Source organism: Pyxicephalus adspersus, chromosome 2 (assembly GCF_032062135.1).
Source record: "Pyxicephalus adspersus chromosome 2, UCB_Pads_2.0, whole genome shotgun sequence".
Taxonomy (NCBI): Eukaryota; Metazoa; Chordata; class Amphibia; order Anura; family Pyxicephalidae; genus Pyxicephalus; species Pyxicephalus adspersus.
The window spans coordinates 67,467,301-67,488,977 of NC_092859.1; the positions used below are offsets into that span (position 1 = coordinate 67,467,301).

A 21,677-nucleotide genomic window follows, 5' to 3' on the forward strand; every position below is an offset into this window, starting at 1 on the left:
GAGTGGAGAATGGTTAGAATATATGTGGGGTTTTACAAACCATCCAAGTCCCATCTTAAACTTGCACTTTTATTTCTGGTCATGTTGTCACTGGGACAAAACTGGGACTTCAGGAGCAAAAAAACAAAATACAATAATTAAAATTCAACAGCCCAATTAAGAAAACTGTCACTTTCTGTCCCCTTAGGGGTCTCAAGGACAGAAAACAACAGCAATAAAAAGGGATTAACAAGAAACCCCTCCTTCGAAGTGATTTGCTATCACTCTCTATCCCGAAGTGACCTATCAGCAGATCAGAGAATAAGGGCTACAACAAAAAGCTGATGGTTTCCCCAAAAGCTAAAAAGTTTTAGCAGTAGTTACACATCAAAGGATGGTCACAGCCCAGTCATTAACTTACATCAGTTGGACACATGCATCCTACAGATACCAACCCTAGCACAAATACACGTTCAAATAAAAATCTCTGCTGCAGCTTGGGGAACAAAAAGGTGGTCTATTGGTGTGAAAGATCCAGAGTTCAGCAACGTTACGCTATACAATTCAGACAGTGATTTGGTGTGTTTTGCACAAAATTTGCTTACACATTATACCCTTTATATAAAGCAAAAACATTTGAACAAAACCACTACAATATCTAAAAAAAATGTAAGATAATAAAAAGAACCCCCCCCCCCTTCCCCCCAAACTTGGGCCATAGGCAGCACTAAAAACCTTTGTAGTAGATATAACATTGAATGTGTGTATGTATGTTCCACCATCACTCGAAAACACATGGAGACATTTCAACCAAACTTGCTATACATATGACAGACTCATGTGAGTGCACGAGTCATCTTTGTACAGCACTGTGCTATATGTCAGAACTATATTTGTATGTATGTATGCCGTCACTAAGAAAACACATGGAGACATTTTAACCAAACTTCCCATACATATGACTTTGTACAGCTGTGGTATATGTAAGAGGTATATTTGTGTGTGTGCATGTGCGTGTGTGTGTGTATATATTGCTCAGTAACAGTGTGCCTTTTGCTTACATACTTTTTTTTTGGACTCTTTCTACAATTTTCTGGCCTGTAATATTGTCTTTGAGATAACGTACGGCAATTGGACGAGTGCAATCAAAGGCAAAAAAAATTAAAACACCGTAGACAAGAAAATCACTAAAGCTTTATTTTGATTTCTACTAAAAATGTAAATATTTTTTTTTTCTAAAATCTGCATTTAATTTATATTATTATTTATCAATAATATTGCACCCTTGTTTGGAAAATTTCGTTAGAAATTTTTGATAAAAATTTTTTTTTGATAAATTACACGGTTGTGGTCTATTATTTCATTATTTTTTATAATTATGTATTATAATTATGTAATATAATTATAATTTATGATTATAATATAATTATTATACCCGGGAGTTAATCCTAAGAATTACAGGCCCACAATATAAACAAAAAACGCAAAAAAAAATAGGATCACTTTTTGCATCAAAAAAATGACAGAATTAGAACGCTAGGGGGTTAAATAGGGGTTGGAGGAGAGAACCCTGTCAAAAGGACAGAACAAGACAGGAAGGCACATGTAATGATAAATGTTATTTCAATGTAATTAAATAAAAATATATATACACACATACATATACACACACACACTCACATATATATATTATATATACACACACATGCAAACTGTTGTTTGTCACAGTTGTACTGCCTAGACAGAGTTCTGATCCACAAATTAGAACTGCCTTCACATTGAGGATCAAAACTCAACATTTCACACGTACCTCTCCAGGATTTTGTTGCTGTCTATGTTATCATGTGGTAGATTTCCCCATTTCCTGCCCAAGTGACAGATGTCATACAGAGCAAGAAGAGAAATCTCTATAGCAACAAAGACAGCATTAAAACCTGACAAAAAATAGCAGCATTTTACGGTCAGTTACACCATCTAGTCCTATATATTTAGCTTGATTTTTTTTTTGCATAATTATAAAGGTGGCCTGTTTACCTAAATGGGCTGCTTAATGTACCACAACACACAAAAATAGTATTTGTGCCGTATCACTAAACGTATTACCATGTATTGCTATACATTACTACAAGTCAGTAGTGTTAACCCAGGCTAGCTTGTATGGCAACCTAAATATACAAGTTCTGGACCACTTTCCTTTGCCCCTCACAATTACCATATTTACACTTTTACCTTCAATTACTTAATAAGATAAGGAACAGAAGGTATAATAATACTTAATGATAATGCTAGCACCCATGTATTTACAGTCCTTTGTTCTTGACTACTCAGAAAGCAGGACTGTGCTAGTATGGTGAATTTAAAAGATCAGCTTCTTTCCTGGGACCTACAGGACACCAGGCTGTATTGTCATAGGGTAGTAGCACATCATGTCAAAGCAATTTGAATGATGGTCTTTCTTTCCTATAGCCACTATTCAAAACAAAACATTTGACTGTATTTGGACTTGGATAATTGAGTTATAAAAGTAGATAATAATGCCGTGGTATTTCCAGGACGTTAGTTAGAACCAAGGAAGCTATTTGAACGGTCTTCAAACAAAACCAGTCCTGTATGTAATATCAAATCTAAACTACTAGCCATCTCCTCCCTTCACAATCATATCTAGCACAAATGTTTTCCCTGGAGCTGGGCTTTTAGCATAAGCAACAAGACAACATCCTTTCTGCAAATTAAGGCAGGGTAGAAAACCAATAAATTAGTAAATATCTAAAATCCTTCATGTCTGTACAAGCTATTGACTTACAAGCAAGATCTAGGTTACATTTTTCTATCTAATAAAAACTAGAGGGTTTATGCAAACAAGATTTATCACGTGTCAAATCCTGGACTTCTATTGAAAAGTCACACAAAAAAACAGAAACAGGAAGATTAGTTGTATAGCGTACTGTCCTGTTTCCCTTTTCACAATGTTTACAGGATATCCGCCTATTTAAAGTTTATTTGGAGCATTACAAAGATCCCAACCTTCACGTGGTTTACTAGCAAATGCAAACCACTCCGTCCTTTATATTGCGCTTCCATGTTCCTACATGGAAAATGTGAAAAGCATACAGTTGTAAATTAGAAGCAACAAACTACTTTAAATAATAGAAAAAGGTCTCAAACTGGGCTATCCTGGCTAAAGAATATTGGAAAGGTTAATAAGGACAATTAGCACACATTACATTTATCATTCTGTTCTCTCATTTATAGGCATATTATATGCATAATGGATTCAATGTGATACACAAGAACCCCAACACCTAAAACCCAAACTAGCCATACACTGGTGAATTTACCTGTTTTAACAGTCTATTCAATTGTTTATTTGAATCAACTATTAATAATTCTACATTTAATCACCTAAAGCTGAAAGAAACTCAGTTTTCAGGGAGGAAAATGTTGAATATCTACCAGCTTTTTGAAACATCTCCATATGGTAAATCGAATTTCACGTACAATTAAAGTCTGAAGCTTACATACACTTAGGGTGAAGTCTTTCGGCAACTAGGCAGTTTGTAATAGTCAACTAGCCCAACTGGAGTCAACATGTGGATGTTATATTAAGCTCTATCACCATCTGATTCATCCTTGGAGAGGATATCTACACATCAGAAGTATAAACAGCATGAGGGTCATAAAGCCACCATCACACTCAGCAGGAGAGAGAGCTTTGATAATAAAAGAATAATCATGGGTAAGTATTTTTCCTTATGGACAACACATTGTTTTATTTTTCTTTGGAAAAAAATGAAAGTCCAGTGGCTCTATTTAGGGATACATTTAAAGCCTTACCAAGTATTGAAGGGGTCACTAGGTCCCCACAGGTTAGCATGGTTGCCTGAAAAAAAACAGGCAAGGTTCACTTTAAGCCATTTAGTTTAGTTTAACAATCATCCAAGAAGTATTCAGTGTAGCAATGCAGAGCAATCACCTCCTTTTGATGCCTTTATACATGTGCATTAAAAGTTCATAAATGCACTTATAGTTGGTTATTGTAAAAAGAAATACAGTTTCATTTAAGCACTCAAGCAAGGACCTTGGCTTACTAGAATCTGCATAATTACAATTATCACAAACTCGAGCTCTGCTTTATTCAGTTTCTTCAATAAGAAAGCCCTTTGTCCTCACCAGTGCAGCTGTGATTTGCATGGTGGCATTCTCAAATATTAAACACACCATCTTTATGCATGAGTCACGTTTTAAATATTTTGCTAATTTTTCTCTGTGCATTCATACACACATAGCTCAGAAACAAACAGGAGACCACGAGACTGTGCGTCAATGGTATCACACTATTGTTATTTGTTTCCTAGAAAAAAAATACAGCCTATTCCCAAGAGTCTAACATGATTAATGTGTAAGCCTTCGCAGAGGAAAGTCATTTTAAGTTTGCTTTAGAAAAGGAGGACTTGTGTCTTGTAAAACTCACAACTTTACAATAGACACAGGTTCAACTCAGGAACACAGGAATCTGTTAAAAAGGAACAAAGATTGGTGATTTTTTTTTAACCAGTTTTTGCACGAATCATATATAAAATAAATAATTAATGCACACACACACAGAGCAAAAATTCCAGGTCTTTAGGCTTGCTCTGTCAGGTGCTGCTGTTTGATAAGGGTGCGTAAGCCTACCAATTTAGGTTTAGTCTACAAGGAAGTTTTCCCCAGCATTTACCCTGAGGCTTTTAAAGCCCATGTTTGAAGTTCCTATGCATTCCAATGGGCTATTCCACACCAGGACGTGTCCTTGAAGCACATTTATGAGCTTTATCTTTAACGTTGCTTGCAACGTTCAAAAAATTAAAACACTGAGTTAACGCTGGAAAACGCCCAAAAAACTCCTTCATTGATTTCAATGAGATGTTTTTCCGTGTTTTTAAGGACTTAAAATATAAACGCGTTAAAAACACAGGAAACCGCGGCATAGGCGTTTTTCAGCATTTTAAAGGCAAGCTTTAAAAGGCTAAAAAAGTGCATAAAAACGCATATAAATGCAATAGGAACATTTACATACGTTTTTAAAAACGTCCATGTAGACACAGCCTTAAACTTCTTCCCTGCAGTTACATTTTTATTTTACATTCTTTATTGCTTCGGGTAGATGCATTTTCACAAACCAAAATATCAAAAGTCCCAATATTGTGTGTTGACAGAATGGGCACATTGTTCTGTGCCAACTTATATCAATATACCATAATCAATAGGAGGCAGAAGAAACCCTAAAGAAACCTAAAGCTTCACATGCTTGCTGAATAAGACCACATATCGGAGTTAAAAAAGACAACATGCATACTTGTTTTGAAACTAAATTGCAAATTGCCTTGTGGAACAATTTTCTAATTTCCCCAAACAGTCCATGCTGTTCTAAAACCAAAGCACTACAATATCATTTATTTGCAGCTATAGAAACAGCACTATGTGGTCAAAACATCCCAGAAGCCTCATACCACAACTTTTGGCTCAATGCTCTCTCAATAGTTTACATAGAAGTGGTAGATGAAGGACATTAATATGAACATCTTCAGGTTTGCTGCAGTAAGGCTCTGCTGTAATCTGTGTCAATATATTATGAAGGGATTTCTTTTTTCTACAAATCTGGAGTTTCTCTAAGATCTTAGATCAAAAACACTGTGCTCTGTTCCTGCACAAAAAGAAAGTGGTGTATGTTTTTATTCCATACAATACTGCAATATATTTACATACTAAAATACATAACACTTTGCTGGCTACTTCCATATTGAACATATGCTTGATAAAATGCCCAGAGGAACAATGCTGAGAGACACAAGCATCTGCAAAGAAGCAGCAGGAATTTCAAAAGACGACATATTATGCAGAGAATAGTACAACATTAGAGATTTTTTTCAACCAGCAGCACAAATATCACATGCACAGATAAAAGTAGGGCATGGAAAGAATGTTAATATTTCAAGCGTGCTTAAGGAGACCATTAATCCCTTATCACTTGTTACTGTCTTGCTGTAAAATGCCACAGAATCATCCATGTCATTAAATTAAGAGCATAGGATACAGGTTGCATTCTAGTGAAAAGTAATTCTAAAACAATAAATCAGACACTTTTTTTACGAAACATCTGCAACTCACCTTTTCTGCTTTGCCTGGCTTGCTGGAAGCCAAGCACATTCTTACATTAAAAGTCTGATTTGCTCAAGAGTAAAGTAAATCCACTCCAATAAATGCAGGAATATTAAAAAAGAAAAAAAAGATATGGCCAGATATGGCCCAGCCAGTAGTCCGTTCCGGTCTAATGCCCCCTGGTCGATCCAGTCTAATCCCAGCCGGCAGGGGTCGGCAACCCGCGGCTCTTGAGCTTCCTTGTTAATGCCTCCCTTCCCTATTAACCGCGGCCTGCGTTAACACTTTCGTCACTGGGGTAAGGGGACATTCCCGCATTGCGGAGGAGAGGGATTTCCCTTCAGGGCGTTCCTGGGGCGGAGCCATTAGCGAGAGAGAGAGTGCGTCCTAGTGTGAGTGAGTCCTAGGCCTAGTGTGCTTTCTTGACCTTCTAAAATGGCCTAGTAGCCAAAAAAGTTTGCCGAGCCCTGACCTACAACATCATGGTGGTCAAGGCCAACACTAGACACAGTACAATTGGCTCCAACTCACATGATCACAATTTTGTATTGTTTTCCTGAAAGCCATGTGAAGGGTGTGATGATCAGCTAGTTGTTTAACAAGATGAATTACAGCTTACTCTCACACTTCCAAGAAACACTATTTAGACTATTAGCTCACCAAAGTGAACATTTTTTTTCTATACATGTGATTAGGTAAGCCTCGCAAATTAACTTTTATCACATTTACTAAGCTAAATCAATTATTCCTTGTAGAACAAAAAGTCACTAGAAATGATTGTTCAGTATTGCATTTGTAAAGCCATTAAACAAAACTAAAACCATAATTGTTTAAGTAACAGTGACTTAGTGTCTGTACAGATGACAAACTTTCTAAACGGATACCGGTCATCATTTATGTCATTTTTATCATGTTTTAGGTTTATCAATAAAACAAGGGTTGCTCATCCAGGATATATGAACAGCCTATTTCAAATACCCAATCCATCCCTTTATATTCTCAACAGCTGGATGCTTAAAATGCATATAGAGTAACTATTAAAATACACTCCTACACCATTCTTCAGCATCTTATGCAAACCATCACAGAAAAATACTACCAGAATGTTTTTTTGATGAAGGAATCACATACCAGAAATTGTTTCCACTAAAAAGGCAGTTTAATAATAATTGTCCCATCAATCAAATATCTATACTCCATCACTAAAATCTTGCAACTTTAACATTTTAAAAAAAACATTTTATTTTCACATATGTTGTGCCAAAAATTTCTGAATTTGCTGTGCCAATATATCAGAATTTGCAGCTTTCATTTAATTACCACCTGGTGATACTGACATGAATATTCTTGTTTGGACCTCCTGTTACGGTGTGAAGGCAAAGTAAGGGTTTACCTAAAAAGATGAAACTACATGTTCTGGCACCAATCCAATTATATAAAACTAAACACATTCTTCAATTGTTGCTTTATCAAACTGTTTAAAGTAGTTTGTCCCCCCCCTCCTTTAAAAATGTGGTCAGTACTAGTACTTTAACAAACATTAAATAAAAATGGGGAATGGGTAAATGGGAACACAGATTCCATAAGGATATAGAAAGGACGATAAGCATATGGCCATGGTTGAGTGCAGTGACATTATCACAAGTACAGCTGTACAAGATACTAATGACAGAAGTGCTGTACTACTAGGCAAACACCATTATGAAATTCAAACACATGGTGTAGGCAGGTGGCCATAAACTCAAGATGGTTGACACACGGTCTAAACGATGGCAGTGAGATTTGGAGATAATCACTTGTCTTTGAACATTACATCATCTATGCACACACCGCATGGACTGAAAAAGTAATTTAAGCAGATAAGAGTATATTCTCCTAAACAATTCCTATTGTTCCTAATATCAGCACCAAGCACCATCATATTGCAATTTTATCCCCTGACATTAGTTGTATTCATACCTTATAATGTAAATATATAGGTATACAAATACAGCAAACCTCAGAAGATGAAAATTATATGACTTAGGGAAGCAATCCAGAATCAGGACCTCAATGTACATTTTCATAATAAACACATATTATGGGGTAATCAAAAAAAAAAAAAAACCGTTAATACATTCAATCTCCTAGGTCTGATAGCTGTAGTCATGATCAGTAAATGTTATGTTAAACAAACTGCTACCACATTTCCATATGCAACAGTGAAAAAGACCATACATTTGCCAATATCTTATTAGGAAGCTTTTTTGTGGTTTCCAGAGATCAGCAATGGAAAGCTATTATGAAATAGTAGTTATAAAACACCAACATATTACACAGCACTGTGTAAAAAAGAAACCTGTAAATGATAACACTACTATTCACACTACTGCAAAGCACTCTACAAAGCTATGAATGGGGTGTTGCAAGAAATCAATAAAAAAACTCTATTTACAGACAAAAACAAGAATATGAAAGGTGGAAAAAAAATCTTAACATACCCCTCCTCCTCTGTTTACCTGTAGAAAACTGAAACATTTTCTTCTTTCTCCTTTTAGTGATAGTTCCATTAAAATTGTGAATATCTTCAGACACTATAAAAATTCCACGCAATTGGGGAAGCATCACAACAGATTACAAACTGATAGGTTTCCCAAAGAAAATACTTTTCTGTAAAAAGCTGGTTATGATGAATTAGGAGTGGTATGAAAAAGATTCCATTTTGTAATGAAAATGTTCAAACAACTAAATGATGTTTCATCTATTATAATTTTCCTTTTAACTCCACCAGTAGTCCAGTTTATCAAACAAGCTCTGTCTACTCTAGGTCAAGCCTAATATAAATGAAGCTCTTGGTGACCACAAACAAACTGGGATACTGACATCAGTGAATGGGCAGGTGGGTAGGTTAAAATCATTTAGTGCTAAATGAATACACCTGAGTTTCACCAAAGTGGTGGGACTGGACTGGAATCAACAATACATTCCAGTTCCAGTTATGTAGCCCTAAAGGGCCAATTTTACAATTAGAGCTTCAGGAACAAATGCATCTTCCTGCATCCATTTTTCTAGGAATTCAAAATAAACATGATGCAGATATGATAAAGTAATTCTTTAGGACGACATTACGCACACAATTGTTAGTGGTCCTATCATGGTACAAAGTTTTTTTGCAAATAATCCCAAGAGTTTTGACCAAGCAACAACAGATAGAAGCAAAGTAGCACATAGTAGCTAATAAATTCACAAGATCAGTGATTATTGTTACTACTTCCATGGATTACACTATAATGATTAATTTGTTTCATGTGCAACGAATCTAGTGAAGTAATTGAAATATGCTCCTGACAATGGTCAGTTGTCATTTTAATATGTCGCTTTTTAGAAGAACCGTTTTTTGTTGTTTTTTTGCTATTTGCTGAATGGTCTTTGAATAATTGAACATTGAGTATAAAAGTATGGAGATACAGCGCTGCGTAATATGTTGGCGCTATATAAATCCTGTGGGCAGGGGGGTGACCAAGCTGTATTTCTCAACTGCAGCAGAGAAAAGTAGGGTCACAATGCAAGCTTGTCTGTGTAAACATCAAGGCCATATGAACAAAAAAACAAAACCTTTTAACAGATTCCATATATGTGTCTCAAGTTTATTAGGTTGTTTTACTGGAGCTTTACCCAAATTAACCCTTATTGGATGTACTTGTACTGGGTGCATATAAACCACACAGTTCAAAAATCTGGGGACCAGCACTTACACTGATTCACTAGCAGGGGTTCCAAACAGTAATCTCAGGCCATTTTGGGTAAAACTCAGTCTGCAAATGTGTTTTAGGAATTTAGATAAATGTCCCCAGCAAATTATAGCAAAGTCACACTGGTGATCAATCATTCATTCCAACTGCACCTTTTAAACAAGAACACAGAGAACATCTGAAAAGAAAGCAAGGATTGATCTTGAGTGTTTGTATAAACTAAATATAAGAGGGAGCACGCTGATCTCCCAGCATCCCTCTCCTAAATTCATGCTTTCTTGTGGCTCAGTCATTGTGATTAAGGAGTTTAATATAATCACAGTTCTACCTCATCATTCTTATTTATAGCATAGCACATTGTGGACATGTGTTACTACCCTTTACAAATCTTCTGTGAATTCAGCTGCAAATGAAAAATCTACTACATAACACCTTCTAGAGAAAAAAAGAGAATTTGCTTTTTAATATGTTTGTAACCCAGGACACCAGAGGCAATTATGCACTTCTACCCATTTTCTATATGCATTGTATTACTCTCACAGTGCTCCAGTCTAGCATAATTCAACCATTCTCTTTATTTTTCTATGTAGTTTTATGAATACAATATCAAATTTCGTAAATGATTTTTGAATCTATTTCCTAGAGGGCCCCTTTACATTGCTACTGCTTGTTACTGCACAGGCATTAAAATGCAGCATAATACATGTGCTGCAATAAGGCAACTCATTCTGCCAATGCACCACACAATATCTTACAGATGGTTCTCATATTTTTGTTGTGGTGTGCTACAACATATGTGCTTTAGGCAAGGTGTGTTGGATAATGGCATGCAATGCACCAAAAACTGTGCATGCCATAGAAGTAGCATAGTAGATGCATAATATTTAGTAAAATGCATGTCTGCATTTGATTTTTTTGGGGCTTTTTTTCTGCATTTTTACTTGGTAATTCTGCCAGTAAAGCACCTTCAGTCTTACTGTGCCTACATACACTCCTCAGTGTACAGCAGGGGAGAAGGAATTGAACACGTCAACTTTTCAGTAAGTATATTTCTAATGTAATTGTTGACATGAAATGTATACCAGATGTTGTTAACAACCCAAGTAATCTGCACATACAAAGATATTAAAACAAATAAGTTAATAAATTATTAGGAGCACAGACGCTGACTCCATGTGCAAATGAGGCACAGACACTGACAACCTTTATAAGAGAGAGCCCAGAAAAAGACCCCCAATTTAAGGGGGTACAGATGCTCACCACCAATATCAGGGTGCACACACACACACTGACCATCAATGTAATACATTATGTGTACTTAGATTTGTGCACAGTACAGTACATAGTAACTTTCCAAAACATTTTTACTGTTTTACTATTATTGTGCTAGCATTATTAAGAGAAGTTATACTAAATGTCATGGATCTTAGTTGAAGTGAATAATTAATAGATAGATGGGGTGCCTCATTAGTGGAATCGTTATGACAGCCACCTCTATAGAGAATGATATTAACTGCTGTTTTATTAATAACTTTCCATGAATTAAGTTGCCATTGCAGAAAAAACTATTCTGGAACATCAATTATATCATCCACATGTGCTTGGCAGTAAAGATTACCACATGGAATTAGCATTCAATTCCTGTATCACCACACATAAAAAGGTGATAGTCTGTCCAAGAAATGTTCTGGCTACAAATGGATACAGTGATGTGCGTAAATGAATATATAAGCAGCTTAGTGAGGCAAAATGTAATGGTCCCTTTCAGCTCTATTCAGTTTTCAATCTGAGACTAGTGTCTCAGAAATGTAAATATTTCTTATATGCTCTCTCTTTAGAAAACCCACCTGGCTTATGTTTAGGTTCCCCTTTCCCAGAAGCATATGGCACCACTAGCCATACTTCCCCAGGGGTATTTAGGTGATCCTATTGAGTCAGGCCCTAGTCACCAGTTGTCTCCAACATTTTTCGGACCACTAAATTTACCGCCCCTGGACCGCACATGCATAAACTTCCCCTTTAGTGACGTCATGATCCCAGAACCTATCGCAGGTCTGAGCCTGTCCTGAGACACATCCCGACCCACTTACCTGAACCTGCCATCTGTACAAAGGAAAGGGGTCTGTGGTTCTGGCCGGTGCACTCCCCCAGCGGCCTTCATCTCCTGACCCCACTCGGGGGTGCACCAGCCAGAGCCACGGACCACAACAAGTTTCTTGCGGACCACTGGTTGGCGACCACTGCTAGTGCTGTTAGTGAACTAAAAATAAATATTCCTATTGTTTTTTATGATGATAAAATATACTTCTTAAACCATGAAGGTAAAATTACCGGGTGATTGTGCTACTATGAAGATTTGGTTCCAATAAGGAGTTTGAGTATTGTTAATAAAACCCAAACCCCCACCCCTAAGTGAGGCCTGGGGCAAGATGAGTAGTTGTCTCCAATTGGAGAGGTCCTGTGACAGTGAAGGATGCATTTCAAGAGGGCACAACATCAGGTGTATAGACCTGTAATGTGGTTTCCATTTCATGTGAAGACCACCATGAAGAATCCAGCAAGGTGATGAAAAATCTAGTTCTGCTGTATTATACCTAAAGAAAAAAATAAATTTCCCTATCTATAAAACCTTCATTGATGGAGAAAATTCCAGGTCTGTGTATTTTGATGACAGTACCATTCACAAAGAAAAATCCATAGAAAGCAAAAAAAAAGGAAAAAAACAACCTTATTTTTCAAGGCTAGCAACAAGTTTATAGAAAATCTGTGCTTAGAAAAAATGCAAGATTAAATTGTTGACTAAAAAATTGTAAATATCTGGCTTTTATGCAGATCCAATGACTTTACAATCGATGTAAGAGGAAAGTCTACTTTGCCCTGTACGAAAAAAGAAAGAGGTCACTTTTAGGTCTAGTGCTCTGTACACATCCTCTATGCACTGGAAGGAGGATGCTTATCTGAGCATTTTCTGCACCTGCAATGTACACATTTATTTTTAAACCTTCTCTGCAGCCAGAATGGCCCTCTAAGGCTAATGCACGGGAAAGTTTTATTTACACGAGTGAAGGAACTATAAAAAAGTCAGTGCATCTATATGTATATATATATATATATATATATATATATATAGTTAGGTCCATAAATATTTAGACAGAGACAACTTTTTTCTAATTGTGGTTCTGTACATTACCAGAAATAATTTTAAATGAAACAACTCAGATGCAGTTGAAATTTAGACTTTTATTCAGCTTTAGCTTTAATTCAGTGGGTTGAACAAAAAGATTGCATAAAAATGTGAGGAACTAAAGCCTTTTTTTTACACAGTCACTTCATTTCAGGGGCTCAAAATTAATTGGACAAATTAAAAAGCTGAAAATAAAATGTTCATTTCTAATACTTGGTTGAAAACCCCTTTGCTGGCAATGACAGCCTGTAGTCTTGAACTCATGGACATCACCAGATGCTGGGTTTCCTCCTTTATAATGCTCTGCCAGGCCTTTACTGCAGCGGCTTTCAGTTGCTGTTTGTTTGTGGGCCTTTCTGTCCGAAGTTTAGTCATCAACAATTGACATGCATGTTCAATTGTGTTCTGATAAGGTGACTGACTTTCAAGAATATTCCACTTCTTTGCTTTAACCTCCCTAGCGGTCTAATTCCGTCCAAATTTCCATGCAAAAAGCGGTACAATTTTTTGCATGGAAAATATTTTAAATTGTAGGCATAAGCATGATGTGCTATGCTTTGGATCATGAGCTGTTTCACGCCTTTTACATACTTTTTTCTTGCCATCATTCTGGTAAAGGTTGATCTTGGTTTCATCTGTACAAAGAATGTTTTTCCAGAACTGTGCTGGCTTTTTTAGCTGTTTTTAAGCAATGTTCAATCTAGCCTTTCTATTCTGCAGGCTTATGAGTGGCTTGCACCTTGCAGTGTTTACTTTCATGCAGTAGACTTGGATATCAATATGCCTATCCCCTGGAGAGTGTTGTTCACTTGGTTGGCTGTTGTGAAGGGGTTTCTCTTCACCATGGAAATGATTCTGCGATCATCCAGCACTGTTGTCTTCCATGGACATCCAGGTCTTTTGGCGTTGCTGAGTTCACCAGTGCTTTGTTTCTTTCTCATGATGTACCAAACTGTAGATTTTGCCACTCCTAATATTGTAGCAATTTCTCAGATGTTTTTTTTTCTGTTTTGCAGCTTAAGGATGGCTTGTTTCACCTGCATGGAGAGCTCCTTTGACCGCATGTTGTCTGTTCACAGCAAAATCTTCCACATACAAGCACCCCCCCTAAAATCAACTCCAGGCCATTTATCTGCTTAATTGATAATGACATAAAGAAAGAATTGCCCACACCAGCCCATGAAATAGCCTTTGAGTCAATTGTTCAATTACTTTTGAGCCCCTGAAATGAAGTGATTGTGTAAAAAAAGGCTTTAGTTCCTCACATTTTTATGCAATCTTTTTGTTCAACCCACTGAATTGAAGCTGAAAGTCTGCAGTTCAACTGCATCTGAGTTGTTTAATTTGAAATTCATTGTGGTAATGTACAGAACCAAAATTAGAAAAAAGTTGTCTGTGTCCAAATATTTATGGACTTAACTGTATATATATATATATATATATATATATATATATATATACATATATATATATATTAAAACAATTTGAGCTTATTAAGGGCTCATGTTGAAAGATGTCATTTTCAAATGCTTCATCTACTATTAAACAGACAAATTAATGAGTTTTAATGCCAAAAAAAAAAGGCTGCATTTAACTTTGCCTGCAGTGTACATAAACCTGAATATAGCATGCTGAATGCAAAGAAACACAAGGCAAGGCCAGTCAAAAACACCCCCTAAACTGACATGTGTACTGCTCAGTTAGAGTCAATGGGAGTTAGCTGACTTGCTTTTTAAAAGCAAGAAAACAACGCCCATTGTCTTGAGTCCGAATATGTTCCTATATTACTGGGCACCAGGATAGTAACTTATACTGATATCAAAATGTTATCTCACAGCATTTATTAAGGTAAAATTGTTTACTCTTTTAAGAAACCACATTTACACAATGGTTAAGCCTATTTATTTTGTTTAAAACTTACTTAACATGTACACTTATCTTTTTCTTATTTTTGCCTCCCACTAAACCTTGGCTCATCTATTCTACTTTAAGTCCTATCGAAAGATCAACTCCGGGGTCTCTTGCAGAACATATTACTTGCATCAGAACTGGTCATATAACATCACCTTGGAGCTGTTTCAGAAAAATCACAGTTTTAAAGAGATCCCATGCTTCTTCATGTAAATGTAGAAGAATTAAAAGCCTAGGACCTGCTATATGCTATATGTGCCAATCGAGCAGTAACAGATCTGCTCTTAACTAGTCCTCATGATAAAAGCATGGGCATAGACATTCTACAGCCATTTGTTCCCTTTTCCAGTGATCTTACATTTGGGAGGGTAAGGAATAAAATAAAGGCATTTTAGTATTTCTCTCTGATTTTGGAAATAGTGAAGAATAATTAACCAATTACATTTTTAGCTCTGCAATCACAATTTATCAGAAAAAAAATGCCTTGGTGTGGAGTACTTCTTTATGTCTTTACAGAAAAAACACTATTTTCTGCTCCAATTTGATAACCCAAAAATATAAAACACATGCCACCTCCTTACTCTTGCTGGGTCACACATATAGCCTAATAATATATAAAAGACCTACATGCACAACACAAAGGTTGCCCCTGAAAGTGGGGGTTCTACCTGCAGGATTTCAAGCACACAGCTTTCCTAAACTCAGAAATGAAGGAGGGTGATTTCATTGGTGCCTTATCTTTGGCACCTTTTGTAAAACATTTTTTGGGGTCGGTGGGTAATTGCCTTTAAAGCAGACCAAGCATTTTTTTACTTGTATTAATACAATCTACAGTACAGGTCACGCAGTTTTGAAATAAATAATAATAAACAGAATTAAGATTAAAAATTACAAATTCTATTCTACTACTCACAATTCTCTAACAAATAGAAGAGGTACGAGGCTTTTTTCTATCTCTCTAATTATTGTTTTAAAAGAGGATTGATTTGTTGCCACCCTGTGATAAATTTAGGTATAGAAATGTGCAGAAAAAAGACGCGGGATTAGTTGGCAGTTAAATTAATAAGCGTTTGTTTTTTAATACGTCATACATAATTACATCGAAATACGTTTATATATCTTGAACTTTGTTATAAAGTCACAGAGTTCAGATATTCACACTATACAATTCACTGCTAGCATATAGGAGGTTAACTGATTCAGTCAAATGTTTTCCCGACACGTTTCTTCATTTAGGCTTCCTCAGGGGTACAATTGAGATGGTTGCTGTCTAGATACATTCAAAAACACATGTATATAGAGTGGTTTAAAGTAAGGAAATATTGGTGTGTATACATCTATTATCAAAAGTAAACATTATCAAAAGTAAAAAATCAAAAAGTCATCAGTAATACATAGTAATAATATCATATAATTATTTATGACTATATGATATACTATATGATATAGACAAATAATTAGTTGCAGTTACAAGTTACAATACACTACAACTTGTAACTGCAACAAATTAATTGTCTAGTCATATAATTGTATTGTATTTGACTGAAACGGTTAACCTCCTATATGCTAGCAGTGAATTGTATAGTATGAATATCTGAACCCTGTGCAGTGAAAGTTCAAGATATATAAACGTATTTTGATTTAATTATGTATAACGTATAAAAATATAAATACAAAATATAAAATGCAAAACATGCTACCACATATAACTAACTATAGAGAATAGATATATAGCTCATACATCTAGACCAAAACATGTTTCACTGAACCTGATTTATTAAAGTTCTCCAAAACTGCCATATATGCTGTGTGATCCAGCAAACCGAGAATGGATTTTTATGCTGGATACCAGGTTCTTCCATGATAGTCTATCCTCTCCAGTCTTGGAAAGCTTTATTCCTGTACTAGTGAGAGCGTGTCTCTAAATATATTCAGGAGGCATATAGTGTAAATATTATTTTACAGAGAGGTGGGAATCCTGGGAACCTTGTTAGCTTTTTACAGCTCTCTATGTTGGGCGGTTCCCTGGCTTGGTTATAATGTTGTTTCCTGGACAGGAAGTATGAACAAAGTTTCAAACTGCAATTAAACATTGAGTGGTCCTTAAGCTGCGTACACACCTGCAATTTTTCTCGTTGGAAAGGATCTTTCACGATCCTTTCCAACGAGAAAAGACTGCACGATGCATGAACGATGCTGTACATACAGCACCGTTCATGCTCTATGGAGAGGGGAGGGGGAGAGCGATGGAGCGGCACCCTGCTGCGCGCTCTCCCCTTCCCTTTCATTAGGATCGGTCGTCGTCCATCGTCCATGGATCCGCCAGGACGGTCGTCGGACGATGGACGACGACCGACTGTACACACGGCAGATTTTCGCCCGATAATTGGCCGATACCGATTATCGGGCGAGAAAAATTTGCCGTGTGTACGCAGCTTTACTCTTCCCTAGTGTATCTTTAACTAAGAGAAAATACCTTTGCTAAATACCTTTTATGTAAAGCCAATCACTAATATCTCATATAAACCTTAAGGCCCCCTTCACACCTGTTGTGTTAATACAAAGTACAGCCACACCTGCACATTCTCCTGCTGTTCCTGTGTAGTGGGGTGCTGCACGTGTATAAATGAATGACACGTTAGTGCATTGTGGTGTCATTTATTTTTACTGGTGCCCAACAGACTATAGCAGGCTTTATCAAGTTTTTTCCCACAACCTGCAGCAGACTGATGACACGATCTATGCAAAGTCACTGTTTTGGAGTTTTTTGATCAAAGATGGAGGTTTTCTGAAAAATCACACAATTGCTTTACATTGTGACATGCTAATAATGAATTAATTCTGCTCATAAAGTTACCTAAATAATACCTGTATGCACTGGCCAAGTTCTGATTAATTTAACCTTGTGAAGGCTTTATTGCAATCATAGCCAACCTGTGACCAGTACGCTGGTGGAATGTGTGTTTTATGATTATGTGTGTATCTGTGCAGAGTGCAGAAGATTGAAGACAATCCATGAACATTTTATTATCAAATATGTATATGGGTTGAATATTCTAAGAGAAGCCACCTGCCATTCATGTCCATACTACAATAACATGTAATATTTAGTATAACCGTGTTTGATAACATTATACCATTCATACATATCATTTCCCATCCAAGGTTTAGAGCCTACCAATACTGGGATATTGACCTTGTTAAACTAGAAGAGGTCACATAGTACATGGATGGCTCATTAATAAACAAGAATCTCCATGTTCTTGGAATTGTAATACTGCATGCTTACCCTAACACATTACCAACCATAAATCAGGTTTATGTCACCTGTACATGTAACTGAGATGATTTTCTGTAACTCTGGACAAGTGTAGGATTTTCTGGGATTCATGCAACCACCTCCTACAATTTCCTGTTTTTCTGAGTATGTTCTGCTTTCTGAGCGATGATAATTAACCCTGTATTCTATTTTTAATAGGCACGATTATTCCAATACTTTGCTGTGAAGCCAAGATCTCCAGTGTGCCCACACCTCTTTATGTCTACAATACTACATCATAGGTTTCTCTCTGCTTCTAAATGAACTACCTAGGAATACAAAACTGCAGTAAACAGAAAGGGATAGATTAGGGATCAACTCAGCACCCAATCAGAAGAAGACTTACACAAAGTCTAGCTAAACCTTTATGAAAGAACCTTTCTGATAGGTCAATTCAACATTTCAGGGTAAAGCAAAGGGAAATGATGATGGATGTGTTAGTCCCATGTGTGACAACATTACTGTCAATACAGTGCACATAATGGCAGCGTTGTCAGTCTATTTCAATACTGGGGAAGAAATCTTTGATAAAAGTATATATTGTTAGTGAATCCAAAAACAGAAAATGAGTGACGATAAGTATAGAAAAATGTAAGACAGGCCTAGGACACATGGGCCACAGTTTTCACTTCCAGTGTAAATAATTATCATTAGTGAATTCAACCGCCAACACATTATGACCGATTGTCATTGGTAAATAAAATAAATTGTGTTGTGTTTATAAATGATCAGTGATTATTATGAGTTCCCATCTGTCCTGTGCTGCACCCCATGATCAGAAGAGCAGGATGTCATACATGTGTGTGCCATGTTTTAGGACTTTTTATTGATCGCCAACTGGGCAACTAATCAGATCGGCCTGTCCAGGTCACACATTTGGATGTGTATCTGCTGGTATGTAATATGCCATTTACACTGAAAGTAAATGAAGCCCCCTTAGGGATATTTGGTCACTCAGAACTGGGCAAGTAGTGTAGTCTGTCCAAGAGGAGTCAGAACAATGTGCATCGCATTATCTACAAAGGTGACAACGTCACGACTCCATACAGCACATACAGAGGGTTGTCACCTTATTTGACTTTACTTTTTATAAAGTTTAGGGAACAGTAAAAAGAAGAGTAGTAAGAAGGTAATAATAAAGATGTTTAAAGGCAGAGAGTTTAAATAAACTTTATTAGCATCTAATAGGAATTAGGGGAAAGGAGCTGATTAGATTCCCCCTCTCTTTGCACTGTGGAAGATGGGCAGGGGGGGGGGGGGTGCTTCTGTAAGTATTTACCCCCCCCAAGAAGCTGACAACACATCCATGCCTTAGCTGCAAGCACTGTGTGTTCTCCAGCTGGATTCAGGCAGAAATGGCTGTCATCAGCAATGTCAGCAAAGATCTGCTCCTCATCCCACTTCATGTCATGCCCACCCATTGCTGATCCCTACCTTCTGTATGGCAGCTGGAAGACAGGATCGTGTTGGGAGGTCTGAAGATGTAAGGCAGGTAACGAGAAAAGCATTTCATCTTCAAATGAAAGGATATGGTCAACCCGTTCAATCCATCAGGATCCTGCGCTCAGCCACGGCAAGGCATGTTGTCATACATCCAGTCATGTCTCCGGGGCTGTGCATGGCAGGGACACCCAGGTATCCTGTACAGCCGGACCCCATCATTGCCTTCAGCACAATGTCAGCCTCCCATTACTGCAAGCTCCAACTCTCAGTGCTCGGGCAGGCTGGCCAGGCTCTTCATTGGCTGGGCTCGGTACAGCAGGATTTGCTGACTAAGTCAGTGCTGCTTGTAAACACACACTGACATCCCCTCACATCCAGTCTGTGTAATCCGCCTTCCTGCAGCCACCCTCCATTCAGGAACAAAGCTATAGTTTGCCCAGAGTTCACTGGTAACACAGGAGAGAGGGAGAGATACAGAGCTGCATGCACCCTATAATGTACAATATGCCTACAGAGTATGACAACCATTATTAGGGATGGCAGCTGGGGGAGCAGTATAGGGATCTGTCCCTGTATTCCCTACACTGACATACCCCCTGACAGGCTGTGCTCTTCTCCTGGCTCCTAAGGGTAGATCTTCTCCTATCACTGGGATCAGAATATACAGAATGGGTTCAGCTATTCACATTATTGACATAAAAGTACGACAAAAATGCTTTATTTTCTAACAGAAGGTGACCAGTAGGATCAAAATGATGACAGTCACAATTTTTAAAGCGTAACTAAACTAAAAGGAGCTCAGAGCTTCCTGGGATACCTACGTCACACATCCCTGAAGGCTCCTGGCTGGGCATGCTCAGAAGGGGCATTTTCCTACATTGAGGGGAAAGAAATGGCGATCTTACACATGCGCAATGAGATCGGCACTCTTTTTTAACCTTTACAGCGGACTACGTCACCCGATCTCACACCTGCGCAGTGCAAGATCAGGTGACGTAGCCAGAAGCAGGAAGAAAACAGATGGCAGGGCCTGCCGCCATCCTGGAATTCTTTGTACTGGCGCAGGACCCAATTGAGGACTTTTAAATCTGCGTAAATAATAGCGTGATTTTTTTTTATTTTCAGTTTAGTTCTGCCTAAATGCCTGATATTTTGTGAAAAAGGACATAACACTCCAAATAAAGGTATTTCTGGTTATGCTTTTTTATGATTTATTTTGTGGTTCCTGTGCACAGTTCTGAGACTGTGAACACGTTCTATTTATATGAAAATCTTGACCTGTTTGTGGCCCATATTATGTCTAGATTGTCAACATTTACAGGGTGTCACAAGGTTGTTTTAAACATATTCTATGCCTTCCCATCATTATTTTTTAAACCTGTAGACTGTTTTGTAAAAAGTACTATTTGAGGAAAATATTCATGTTTTTCAACTGAGTATACAAGTACTGAAATTGAAAATTCTATGGCATTCAGTAAAACTTTGGAGATTTACCTTCTTTTGCAAAAATAAAAAGACAGTAGCAATTAGCTGCCAAGTTTATAACTGCCCCAATAGAATTTAAAATGTAACACTAAAATCAGTGTGAGTGCTGATATTGAAAACATTTATTCAACATCTGTGCACAATCTGAGCTTTCATCTCCACGCAATATTCTCATATGGGGCTAAGAGTTTTTAAAGAGAGGACCAAACCCACTGCAGTGACAAAAGCATGAATATCAGGAGTAAAAGTGATTTCTACATCATTATAAAATGTTCTACAATGGGTTCTTTACCTCTGTTTTGTGCACAACAAAAAGACATCTACGAAAGATTCAAAGCGTCTGACTGTTGAAGTCTCTTTGTCATAGCTATTTGTGGCGGCTGTTTAGAATTATTCTCTTGAAATCAAAAGAAAAAAAGAAAACCCTACAGAAGCAGATATATCAGATGCTTGAATCCTTTACAATGTGCTGTGGGTCCAGCCCTGG

The 21,677-nt window shown here is 37.1% G+C and overlaps 1 protein-coding gene across 3 annotated transcripts in view; it reads right to left on the reverse strand.

Moving 5' to 3' along the window:
• Positions 1 to 20,033, reverse strand: part of PPP2R2B (protein phosphatase 2 regulatory subunit Bbeta) — a 149,725-nt gene extending 129,692 nt beyond the window's left edge. Inside the window, exon 1 of one of the 3 annotated variants that reach the window (XM_072400927.1) lies at positions 19,697 to 20,033. In XM_072400927.1, the coding sequence (XP_072257028.1) occupies positions 19,697 to 19,775 (79 nt within the window). In that variant the 5' untranslated portion in view covers positions 19,776 to 20,033. Of the gene's footprint in view, positions 1 to 8,597; positions 8,911 to 19,696 lie in introns of those variants that run through there. The other 2 variants (XM_072400925.1, XM_072400926.1) reach the window with 2 other exon arrangements.
• Between the last annotated feature and the right edge of the window lie 1,644 nt (positions 20,034 to 21,677).